Raw genomic sequence first — 12,630 nt, 5'->3', positions numbered from 1 at the left:
AATGCCAGCACTTTGGGAGGCTAAGGTGGAAGGGATGATTGAGCACAGGAGTTTGAGACTAGCCTGGGCAACATAGTGAGACCCTGTCTCTACTGAAAATTAAAAAATAAAACAAAGGGAAACCCCCACCTACACCATGACGGTCCTCAACTTGGAGGCCATCGGGATGTCATCATCATGAACTCTATGGCACTCCTCATGGGCAAAGGAAGCCTGTTGCCTTTCTTACCTATTCAAATACCACTTAGATGCCGTATTGTGGTAATTGACTACAAACTTGTTTAAAACTGCAGTGGATTTAGAGCAGCATTTTGCCATTGAATATTTTCTCAATCAGCGGATTCCCCTGAGAGTCTGACACTTTTACTATTAAAAAGAGGGTCTTCCAACTCAAAAAAGCTGAAAACTGCTGGCCTAGATGATTGGAACCCATAGGTAATAGCAGACATCAAGCAGTTAGTGGCCACTTTTCTGATCCCCTGAACTCCTTATAAACCTACTGGTCCATTCCAACGGAGTTTCTAGAGAACAGAGAGCCCAGATGGAACTGAGAAGCAGAAACTCTAGGGAACCCACAATTTGATAAGCAGCCTCTTAATGAATGACAGCCAGGGTGAGTAGCTAGCTATCTTCCACCAGCCTAGTGAGCTCCTAGTGAGGTTAGTGATATTTACTCCAATGAACCACAGCTAAGACCTTGTTTGGGAGGGGCTCAGCTCGTGACTCGCTTTCAAGGTTGCATGGTGCCTTGCAATTAATTTTCATGTCAAAATGAACAGGGGTTAGAGGAATTTTGATACCTTTCCCTCTAGCACCCCACCCCTTAGTGCTTTCTGATGCTGGAGAAGATGGAAACATTAATTAATAATAATATTAATAAAGACCATTGACCCTGAACACATTGAATAATTAAGGACTAACTGTTCAGTGTCAAAGCTGGAAGACCACCTACACCAACATCCTTCGTTCATAGATGAGGTCAGGGGAGGTCAGTGAGCAAGTTGGTCCCAGCAGGGCTGGGCCTGGAGCTCAGGTCTCCTGAGGTCTTTCTTTGGCGTCATCTCTTTGCCCCTGAGCCTCTCTGTTCCTCTCACAGCTCAGCCTGGTAGTGAGTGATGCTCCTGATCTATCTGCGGGTATCGCCTGTGCCTTTGGGAACCTGACAGAGGTGGAGGGGCAGGTGTCCGGGAGCCAGGTCATCTGCATCTCACCTGGGCCCAAGGATGTCCCTGTCATCCCACTGGATCAAGGTAAGAAATATCTGCCATGAGAGCTGCACATGAGGGGCTTCTCTATACTGAGGGAGCTGAGGGGCGTGGTCACAAGAACTGGGTACAGAGTCTTCTTATACCAGATATCGGCTTAGCAACGTGTTTGAGTTTGAAAGCAAACTGTCATGCCCCAAAGTGAAGTTCAGGAAGGAAAACCCTTGCTTCCCTTTGAGTGAGGGCTGCACAGAACACACTGTCTTTCCAGATGGCCCAACCCTCCTAGGAATGCAGTGGCTTCCATCATGCTTTTTAGTAGGTCTCTCCTCAGAACCTGGGGCTCAAACTTAATATTTCTGAAATCTTTGCAGTAACGGAACATGGCTGACCAAGGCAAGGGGCCCCCTGGAATCTGCTTCTTCCTCCCTGCAGGCAGAGGAAGTCTGGGTCTGAGGGGTGGGCTGCTATTCAGTCAGAGACTCCCCTAGGAGGAGAAGAGATGATCCAGGCAGGTTCCACATAGTATCTGTGTCCCAAGAGAGCCCTGGCGTGGCTTCATGACTTCCATTTTATTCTTGTGGCTGTCCACTGGGTCCTCACGTTGTTACCCAACCCCGTCCTTGGTTGTTTGATTTTCCAGACTGGTTTGGACTGGAGCTACAGCTGAGGTCCAAGGAAACAGGGAAGATATTTGTGAGCACCGAGTTCAAGTTTTACAACTGCAGTGCCCACCAACTGTAAGTGCTTACTAGAGAGGGTTTTGCTCTGGGTCTGGATGGGGGTGTGGGGTTTCTCTCCCTCGATGCTGAGCTTCTTTAGGACAGGAACCATGTTGTAGTCGCCTCACAGTTTCCCCATGGGGTCTGACACTTTGTTTGAACAGAGTGCATGGTACATAAATATTACCATATTAAACCAAATGGTATTTTCCCCCACAGTCTCTGGATCCTTGGACCCCACCCCAACATACCCTACCCCCAACTCTCAGGCCAAGAGAGTAAAAAGAGAGTCGTAGCACAGGAACCATACAAAAAGTTCTTCGTTTTACATCACTTAATGGTGACTTTGAAGGTAGAGATTGACAGTGAGGGGAATATGGACATGTCACCCACAACCAGATGAAGAGGAACTACGAGCTAGGGAGTCAGCTATGCACACAGTCACCCACAGAGGAGGAGCAGGGAAGGGGGAAAATAACCTCCCTCAGCCCATGATACAAAGAGACCTGTACTGGGGAGGTAGAGCAGAGGCCTTCACTCTACCATATTTTAAATCCATCCTTCAATATTTTCAAGAAGAAAGGAAACCAGACAGGCCAAACCACAGCCTTCTGTACTGAGAAAGACAGAACAAGTGATAAAAATGGGCTGGCGGGAACCAGGGAGGGCAGAAGGGGACTGAAGCTGAAATAGACGAAGTTGCCCACTGACCACTGCATCTGAATCCCAGCAAACCCTGCTTTGGGAGTGGCAAGCGTCTTGGCGACAGAATCTCTTACCTCCTTCTCAAACTCCAACATGGTGGTGATGGAATCCATTATTTGTGAGAACACTCTTATCTCCATGGCAGCCCAGTATGATGTCACCACTTTCAAAGATGTATTGCTATGTCAACACAGATGCTGTCACAGGCAGCAAGTTTTAACAGAAAAAAAGCAGGTCTCCTTGAGAGCCAAGATTCATTTTAATGCCAAACACTGTGTCTCTTGCCCTTCTCTACCCTGGGAATTCATAGTTAAAAGTCATGGAATCAAGTTTAGTCCCCTCCATTTAATATAAAAAGTAAACTGAGGCCCACAGAAGATTAGTGCTATAATGAAGGTCACAAAAATAGCCAGCGGAAGAGCGACATCTAGCAAGAGCCCCAATAACCATCCTCCATAAGCCCTTCGTCCATTTTCATTATTTACTTGCTGAACTGTAAGATGTTACCGAGAACCAGTCTGTCTGAGAGTATATGTGATAGCATTGGCCTAAACTCAGAAAGGAAAAAAGTCTGGGCAATGGAGAATAGGATAAAACTGCTCTGCATGGGAAGATGAAGTGTAAATGAGCTCACCTACCTAACATACGACATGACCTGTGAGCCAGTGACCCCTGGATCAAGCCCCAACCACCCAAATGTAGCAGAGCCCCACCAGGTGGCGCCAGACTGCAGACCTGGTCCTGTGCATTATGGATTGCTCTAGTTGTGAAAGACTGGAGTACTGGGCTGCAAGGAGGAGCAAGACGAATCCCACCTACAAAACCCATTTCCATTATAATGACCTGATCACACGCAGACAGCCAAAAGAATATACACAGTCTCGAGGTAAAACTGGAAGGAAAGAAGTGCTCACCCCAGCAAGAAAAGCACATACCACATGCATACCCTATTATTCCGTCCCTGGGGGAGTGGGGCAAAGTTACCACTTAATACTGTTAGCTCCCCCAAGCCCAGTAACACAGATGATGTGAACCAATCGTTAACACTCAAATGTTATTTAGGAGGTTGAAATAACAGGTAATTTAAGCGCTTGACAATAATACTCACATTTAGCTTGGCTCTTTTCAAAACCATTTTCTATGCATTATCTCATCTGACACCACACAACCCTGCCGCATAGACAGGAATGTTTTACTACAGGCAGATGAAGACACTCCAATTCAGAAGGTGACTTACTCAGTGTGACCCCAGTGGCTGCAGCAGAGGCAAGACTAGAATCAGATCTGCCCAGTTCCTGTCCTGGTGCTCTGTCAGCTACCCTGTCTTTACAAGCAGTGATATATTGGGAAACGGTTTTTTTCTTTTCTTTTTTTTTTTTTTTTTTTTTTTTTTGAGACAGAGTTTCGCTCATTACCCAGGCTGGAGTGCAATGGCGCAATCTCGGCTCAACGCAACCTCCGCCTCCTGGGTTCAAGCAATTCTCCTGCCTCAGCCTCCCGAGTAGCTGGGACTACAGGTGTGCGCCACCATGCCCAGCTAATTTTTGTATTTTTAGTAGAGACGGGGTTTCACCGTGTTGACCAGGATGGTCTCGATCTCTTGATCTCATGATCCGCTGGCCTCGGCCTCCCAAAGTGCTGGGATTATAGGCGTGAGCCACCATGCCTGGCCCTGGGAAATGTTTAGCTACCAGCATTAGAAGAAAATCTAGTTGGCGGCATTGCCAAATTCCGTGGCGCAACTATTTCCATCATGGTCAATTTCAAATGGTCACCATGATGTCTACCAGCTTGCAAAATTCCTGAAAACGTGAATAATCGGTTCTCATGAGCTTATTTATACAAGCACACCACTGCTTTGTAAGTTACATTATTATCTGGTCTCATTTTCTTTCCAATTTTCTGTTCCCATGAATATCATGGATGGAGAATCCACAATTCTCGGTGCCAGAGGTCTTCCCTCCTGAGAATCAGACTAGGATTTTAACACAGATTAACCGACTTTAATCATGACACATGCCGCCTTCCCCCTTTGTTCTCTTCTCTCTGCCTCTCACCGTCTCTATCCTTGCAGGTGCCTGTCCTGTGTCAACAGCGCCTTCCGCTGCCATTGGTGCAAGTACCGAAACCTCTGCACGCACGACCCCACCACCTGCTCCTTCCAGGAGGGCCGGATCAATGTTTCAGAGGTAAGAGGGCCTCACCCTAACACAGCAGTGTTCCCAGTGAGTCTGAGTGGCCCCTTCTTCTTTAGATGGTCAGTCAAACGGCTTGGCTATTTTCTTCTCCTGGCCCATCTTGGCCATCTTGCCAGAAATTCTGCATGCTAGAAAGCCCTGTTATTATAAAGCTCAAAAAGTAGCGGCCAATGACCCCAGAGGCAGAGGCAATATCTAGTAGACTCCTAAGACTCTATGCATTCAAAAACTTGAAGGTAACTGGGGGTTTAGACTGAAAGCTTAGAGGAAACATATTCAACCAAACACACTCCCTGGTCTAGAAGAGTGTAATGAATGGCATTTATTCTTAGAGTCTAGCCCTTTGCTTGGCTGCAGACATAGTCTAGTTCAATAGAACATTCACTCTCAACCATTCTTTCATGCCAACTTCTCTTCCAACTCTCAAATTCAATGATTCTTTGACTCTGATGTATGACTGGGTGGGTGGCCTTGTAGAAAAAGAGAAAAACTCAGCTAGTGAAAAGAACCAGGCATTGCTAAAAGTCCTGTCTTATTATACAGTTGAAGCTCCATTCCTAAAGCCTGACTCACCTTTGTTATCAACACAGTGAAACATCAAATTGCTTATCTTTCTAATGGATATGCCATTCAATGATTATTCACTGATGTTGACTTTCTTACGTATTCATAGCATGTCTCAGGACAGTGAAGCCTGCTTACCCAGCCTCCCTTTCTAGTATCAAATGCTTTTCATTCCCCAGGATGGCCAATTGGGTTTCAACAACTATAGAGACCTGATGTAGTTGCACAAATGCATGTGTGCATATACGCATATTTCTCTCTTACTCTATTTTTTTAGAAAATCCAAAAATGGCAATAAGTGACAATGTAGCATTTTTATATGCTACGATAGCCTTACTATACACATCTTCCTCTTGCACTAGACAGCAAGCTCCTCAAAGGCAAGGACTACCTCTTATCTTTAAACCTTCAATGTCTTATTTAGAAATATTTGTAGAATGCATGCAAGAAAGAATGGATGAGCCAATGACCTCTCTATTTAAATCCCATTGATGGCCATTACACAATGAGTGTAATGAGTGGACACCCACTCATCTAAGATTTTAAGAAATGGAGTCTCGTGTGTTCTGACCTCCTTAGCAGTGCTGCTTGCTTCCGTGGCTAAACGTAAGAAAATAGACTCTGAAAGGTTTCCCAAAACACACACAACCTTGAACTCTTCTTAGTTTATGAAACAACGGGTGTTACATTCAGTCAGAAAAATGGAATTTGCGTGTCTTGAAAGGGAGAAATGTAGGTGCTGCAGGTGGTATTTCAAACGGACCCACCCACGGGTGCCTTGGCATGACAGAACCAGGCATTGAGTGCCCTGAGAACCTTTCAGAAGAGCATCTTCCTCCAGCCAGTTGGTATGCTTTGATGGAGCTGGCCTGAAAACCCTATGCCAGCTTTCCTGGACACTGGAGATTAATTCCAGCCCTGGAATTCTGCAGGGGCATGAAACTGCTTTGGGGCTAGTCCTCTCACTCAGAGAACAGTGCAGAGCGGCAGGCCGGGTGGGTGTGGGCACCGCAGCTTGGGAACCAATGCAAGAATGGCTTAGAAGGCAGATCTTGCCAAGAACAGCAGAGCCGTGGGAGACCTGGGCAGGGTTGAAGGCTGGGCAGTGAGAGAGTATGAGACACAGTCTCAGAAGCTAACCTTGACACGGGCCACTTTGAAAGTTCCTTAAAATGGATTGAGGTGGCCCCCAGGACACAGAGAGACTGGGTGAAGTACAGATCTAGACAAGAAAGAGCAGCTGCTCCACTTTCTCCGGAGGCTCCCCGCCTCAGGCCGAGAGAAACCCAAAGCCAAGTCTGAAAGCAACCTGCAGCTGGAGCAAGAGCACCGAGCACCACTCAAAGCAGGATAAATAAACTTTGCCGGGGTGTGTGTGGAGGCCAGAGAGCTGAGCCCCTGCAGCTAACTGGAAGCAAGCCCGGCCTTCCTCACACCGTTCAGAAGTCACTGAAATACAGCTCCCTCTCAGCCATGGATGAGAGATTAAACATTCCAGAGCTGGACCGAGAGAAGCTGTTGCCTCCCTGCAACTCGGCATTAAATTAATACGTAGGAATGGTGGACGGCTGCTCTCTTATGACCGTGTGCTTTGGCCCCTGGCATGGCCCCAGGGATTGGCTGTCTGGAGGGGAGCTGTGAGGGAAGCCCAGACTCCACCCACCTCCCAACTTCGCTCAGGAAACAGGATGCAGATTCCCAGCGAGGTTGCTAGGGCCACTTCCGGGGCTTCCTAAAATACTGCTTTAGCTCTTAACCACAGCCGGCCACATGTTCCTTTTCAGCAAACAGCAGCCAGGCCCCACTATTTTCTGTCCAAAGTTCTGCTATAGGAAAACCCCAGCCCTGAAAATTTGTGAAACAGCAAAGATGCATGTGCCCAACCTGGGTAAGGTTACCTTTACTCTCTCAGGAGTCCCAGCTGATATTTTCATGCAGTTTGGGGAACTGGAATCACCTGGATTTCCAGCTACCTGGAAATCCCTTAGCTGTCTCTTCAGGGGTTCCTAGAATATCTCTTTTAGAATTCCAGTAAGCCTCCCTTCCCCATTTTGAATCAAAATTTTATGTCTGCTTCCTAGAAACAATATATAACTGATTAGCTCCATTGATTAATATAGCAACATTAATGTATCACACATTTATAATTTCTTCACATGTGCCAGGAGTTCTCAAAGTGTGCCTGCCAGAGACCAGCAGTGTCAGTATCACCTGGGAACTCATAGAAATTCAAATTCTTGGGCCCCATCCCAGCTGAGGCTAAAGAATGGGAACCACTGACATTTGGCATTTTCACTGATTCTCACAACAGCCCTGCAGTTTCACAGAATTTATATTTGACATCTGTAGTAACCAGAATGCTAAAAATCTAGGGGTTTCGCCCAAGACTACAGAGAACTCAGGCATCCAAAAAAGCTGAGTGCAGTACAGAAAATCAGGGAGCTTGCTTGTTTCCATGACCGCAGCCACACTTCTGGCCTGACTTCAGCCTTGTCCTCTGCTATTGGTGATGAGGGTTCAGGGTATGGATGGGCCAGTACAAATCCATCTCCACAGATGGAGAAACTGCCCATAGAAGATGGGTCAGTGGTGCCATTTCCAGATAAAAAGACAGCACATGAGATAAATCTGCCCACATCTTTCCAGAAGGCTGATGGACCAATTCCATGCTTAGGCTTGACAATGAAGAACAGCTGTGCTAGAGCGAATGCCATTCAAAAATAAAAATATTAGGAGTTAACGTTTATTGAGTGCTTATTATCTATGCAGTACATATATATGTGTATGTATATATATAATTTAATCTTAAGTACTCTATGAAGTAGATTCTATTATGAATGAATAGACCGAGGCTTAAACAAGTTAAACAGTTTTCCTATGATCTCAAATAAATACAGAAATTAGAATTCAGAGACGATTTTCCAAGCTGGCCTTGAATAAGTTGAAATCCACTGATCCTGCATTCACACACACACACACACACACACACACGCACACACGAAATAGGCAGTAATATTGACAACTCTTAATCCAGCATATTACCATTTACAACATACTTTGATATTCCTCTTTCATGCAATCTAGGTTTGTCAGATATTATTGGCACCATTTTATAGATGAGGAAACTGACTTTCAGTTGAACCATGCATCAAGCTCTCTTAAGGCAATGAGTCAGACCTTTCCAGCTCTCAGAGCCCAATAGATCTTCAGCGGGGTCCCCTACATTTATGCCTCCCTGGGCCAGATCAGGCTGTGACATGGTGTTAGCAAGCGGGTGTGCATAGGAGGATGTATGGCTTTCAGCTTTTAAAGCTCATCTCCCTCTACGGCTAAACCAGGCCTAGTGAGATGTAGATACATAAATATCTTCTTTATGCCCTGTCCCAGGGGAAAGATAGAACCAAATAAATCCGATTAGCTTCCCAGGATGCTGGCTGCTCTCTCTCTCTTTGAAGTCCAGTGGGTGAAGATAATGCCATTTCCACATGGGAGAAGTCGCTTCAGAGGGCTAAAGGGTCCCCCGCACAGAAAGCTGGCAGAGCACGGTTGAACAGGTGGGCAATGTGAGCCCAAAACTCAAAGGGCTCCTACATAAGGGTCCCTGCCCTCCCTGCAGCTGTGTTTCTTCTTCCTCAGCCTATCCCCACCCCTGGGATAGTCCCACAAGTTTAAGTCTTGGTTTAAACTAAGATTGCTGCTGAGGAGGTGATTCTGGCTCCAGCTGGCCTGGAGACAGAGGAGGAAGAAAATGACCCGAAAGATCGTTCAGAAAACTGTGGATCTGCAGTCGCTATCAGTGTTTCAGAAATGTGAACAACAGTCTTAACATTCTGCAGGAAAAGCATCTTAGGATGATTTGCATTCTTGTTCATAGGACAGGTACTGTATGTGTGTGTACACATGTGTGTGCCTCTGTGTGTGTGTGTGTGTGTGTGTGTGTGTGTGTGTGTGTGTGTGTGTATCCACAGAAGCAAACAGGTTGGAAGGGGCCTCATTGTATCTGATTAAACCCTTCACTGTCCTCAAGCCCCGGAGATATTGAAGTTCCAACAACTTGGCAATTTTATATGGGATGCCAGTCTCCTCCGCCCCCTTTCGGCCCTTACCTCTGCGATTTTCCACCCAAGATTCACAGATCCTTCATGAATATACTCAACAGAAGCATCTCACACCCCGAAGGGTCTGCATCTTCCAGTGTTTCCCAAGATGAAGAAGGCATACCTGGGGCACCAACCACTTATTTCCTTTGCCTTAGAGAATAGAAGGAAAAATCCTATTCTGTCTGACCTAAGAGCAATCACCAAGTGAAAAAACAAAGCATAAGACAATCTTTCTCTACTAGGGCAATCTTGGGGCCTAGTTCAGCATTTGGGAAGACCCTAATTGTTGTCCTTAAATTTCATTCTAAAAAATCTGAACCAGCAGACCATGGGAAATTGTCTAAAATTCCAGAATCTCCCCCCAGCCAAAAAATAACCTTCATATATAAGACTACTCACAAAGTCTACTCATGATTCTCCAGCCTCCGGGCTGGACTGGACTCAGCCCAGCTGAAAAGATGAAAGTGTGTGTGTATGTTACATATAGGTTACATGTGTGTTATATATAGGTATTACACAGAACATCTATATAAAAAATATACTTTTCTTGGTTCAAGTTAAAAGGATTCAACAATCTTTTTACTAACTTCAGACATCATGCTTCCAAAAGCACATCTTTAAAATCTTGCTACTGAAATTTGAATTTGTTGTCTAAGCTCATTATAGATGAAAAACAACTATTCATCATTTACAACACATCAGCTGGTTCAGAGTCAGAAAATCTCCTCTCTCTTTCTCTCTGTCTGTCTCTGTCTCTCTGTCTATCTGTCTGTCTGTCTATCTCTCTCTCATTCACACACACACAAGGATAGAGAGAGAGAGAGATCATTATACGTCAGCCTTATTTCTAACTTAAATTCTAACATTAGATTCGATGGAAATTTTTTTAGCTGCTAACAGGAAGTGTTATCTCCTTTTCCATGAGATGCCTGGGCTTCCCTAAAGTGGTGCTCATCTTTTTTTTTTTTTTTTTTTTTGCTATAAATATATGAAAGAGTCTATCAAGAGTGCCTGCAGGGAATGAAAGTAGAAGTGCAGTAAAGAGCAAGTGTATGAGTTGGCAGCTTGAGTGGCTGGTTCCTAAACAGGCACCCATCTGTTCTGGGGTTTCCTTATGAGTCTCTCTCGTGGGGTCCCTGCCTGCCTGGATCCCTCACATGCAGGTGGCCAGCTGACAAGGGATGACACCATGGAGCCTGCAGGTGCATAAAGACCCTCCTAGGTAGGTTTCTGTGCCAAATTTCCTCCAGATCCAGCTCTCCATACATTGTCAGAATTCCTTAGTAAATGTGGATATGCCACTTTAGAAGTCACATGACTCCAAAACCCATGACCATTTCCAACTCCAACTTTTGAGAATCAAATGCCTTCTTAAGTCTCTTCAAGTCCAGAAGGCATGCTTTACCTCATCTCTAAAGAATCTACAAAGTTGGAGCTAAAAAAAAAAAAAAATCTTTTTCACGGGTTGCTTTGTTTTATTTTCTGTTTACCCTCCCACATGCAATGACCAAGTGTCCATTACATATCAAGCACTGGCAGAGAGACTGGGGAGATGGATGTGAGGAAGATGCAGCCTCATCCTCAAGAAGCTCACAGCCCAGTGAGGAAAGCAAATCAAGAAACTGTCGTTCTGTAGGTCAAAAGCAATCACGGGTGAATATTTATAACCCATCCTGAAGCCAGTGCAGAGACAGGGTCAGGGACAGCCTTGCAGAGAAGAAACCGGGCTGAGTTTGAAGGCTGATTAAGAGATAATCAATTATTCATTCTCAGAGAAGGTGATTATTTAAAAAGCCAAAAAAGTAAAAGAAGAGGTAACAACTAAAGAGAAGCTGAAGCAGTGGGCAGGAGGCAGGAGTGTGTTTCTGATAGACAGAAAAGCATGTTCAAAGGGCCAGAGGCAGATCCTGTGAGGAAGACGCCATCTCAGAATTAACCACACATTCAGTATGGCTGGACCATTATGTGCAAGAACCACAGAGGTTAGAGAGAGGTAGGCAGGGGCCAGATGCCAACAGGCTTGCAAATGGGGTTCAGAGAAGAGAGGCAACAGCCCAGCCACATCATGACAAGTGTTAGCCACAGGAGATTCCCTGTCCGAGGCTGTGCCGGCATTGCACAAGGCTTCTTAACAGGGATTGCATTTGCCATTAGGAGGACAATACTTTTGTCACTGAACACATCCTACACCTTGCAGGAAGTTCAGCAATCCTGGCCCCTGGCATCAATGCCAGTAACACCCTCTGCAGCCCTTAGGCATTCCCAGGAGTTCCTCCTAAGAACCACTGCCCAGGAGAAGGCGACAGAGAAAGGGGAGCCTCCTGTGAGAATTTCCCTGGTGATTCCCTGCAGAGGTGGTTCCCACATCATCACTGCCAGGGGCTACTGAGCTCATCTTCCCTAGGAGAGAAGGAGAAAGAGGAGATTGGCACCATGGGGTGGCCCTTTGATCTCTGATTGAGAATCTCTGTCTAGTCATGGAGCTCCAGAAAATCAATCTCTTTTTTCTCACCATCTCTCTCTCTCATGGTCCTTCCCAAAGCCCCTCCCTACCAAGACTTTCTTGTTTTGGTTTTGTTTTCGAAAGCAACATGGCATTCACACAGGGCCTGGTAATGAAATGAGATTTAAAAAAAAAAAAAAAAAACAGAGCAAATGTTTAGAGTATTGTTGGGAGGGCTTGACCCACCTCCTGGAAAGCCCAGCTCAGTCGGAGCTGGGAAGCTGAAGCTGCCGATAACAGACGCCCCCCAGGCATCGACAATGCCAGGGGCTGAGTATCTGGAGCTGGAAAACTAGATGAAACCCAGAGGTAGGGGTGCTAGTTTGGGGACAGGGACATGTGGAGGCTCTTTTATCCAGTGTCTCGGGAGATAAAATCCACAGCCTGCCACACTGTGCTTGAAAATTAATTCCTGAATTGTCACACACACAGCAGATACGGACAACTTGTGGAAGGGGGGTGACAATATCAAAGCCCCGGAGCTAAAAGTGATTCCATCTTCCCTGCCCACTCCATGGGCCTTGCATGAAGTAATGTCCTGCCCTTGGGCAGCCCACCTAATGCGAGATGGGCCTGCGTGGCTCAGGGGGGTGGGACAGCATGATCAGGGGACAGATGGAGCCTCTTCACTTG

General features: G+C 45.9%; 1 protein-coding gene across 1 annotated transcript in view; it reads left to right on the top strand.

Moving 5' to 3' along the window:
• PLXNA2 (plexin A2) overlaps positions 1 to 12,630 on the top strand; it is a 219,210-nt gene that overhangs the window by 146,686 nt on the left and 59,894 nt on the right. The window contains exons 7-9 of the mRNA XM_003930409.4: positions 1,097 to 1,250; positions 1,849 to 1,945; positions 4,707 to 4,821. Of these exons, the coding sequence (XP_003930458.3) occupies positions 1,097 to 1,250; positions 1,849 to 1,945; positions 4,707 to 4,821 (366 nt within the window). The remainder of the gene's footprint in view (positions 1 to 1,096; positions 1,251 to 1,848; positions 1,946 to 4,706; positions 4,822 to 12,630) is intronic.

Source organism: Saimiri boliviensis, chromosome 14, assembly GCF_048565385.1.
Source record: "Saimiri boliviensis isolate mSaiBol1 chromosome 14, mSaiBol1.pri, whole genome shotgun sequence".
Classification (NCBI taxonomy): Eukaryota; Metazoa; Chordata; class Mammalia; order Primates; family Cebidae; genus Saimiri; species Saimiri boliviensis.
Note: the sequence above shows the minus strand (reverse complement) of the source record. Positions and strands in the feature narration are given on the sequence as shown.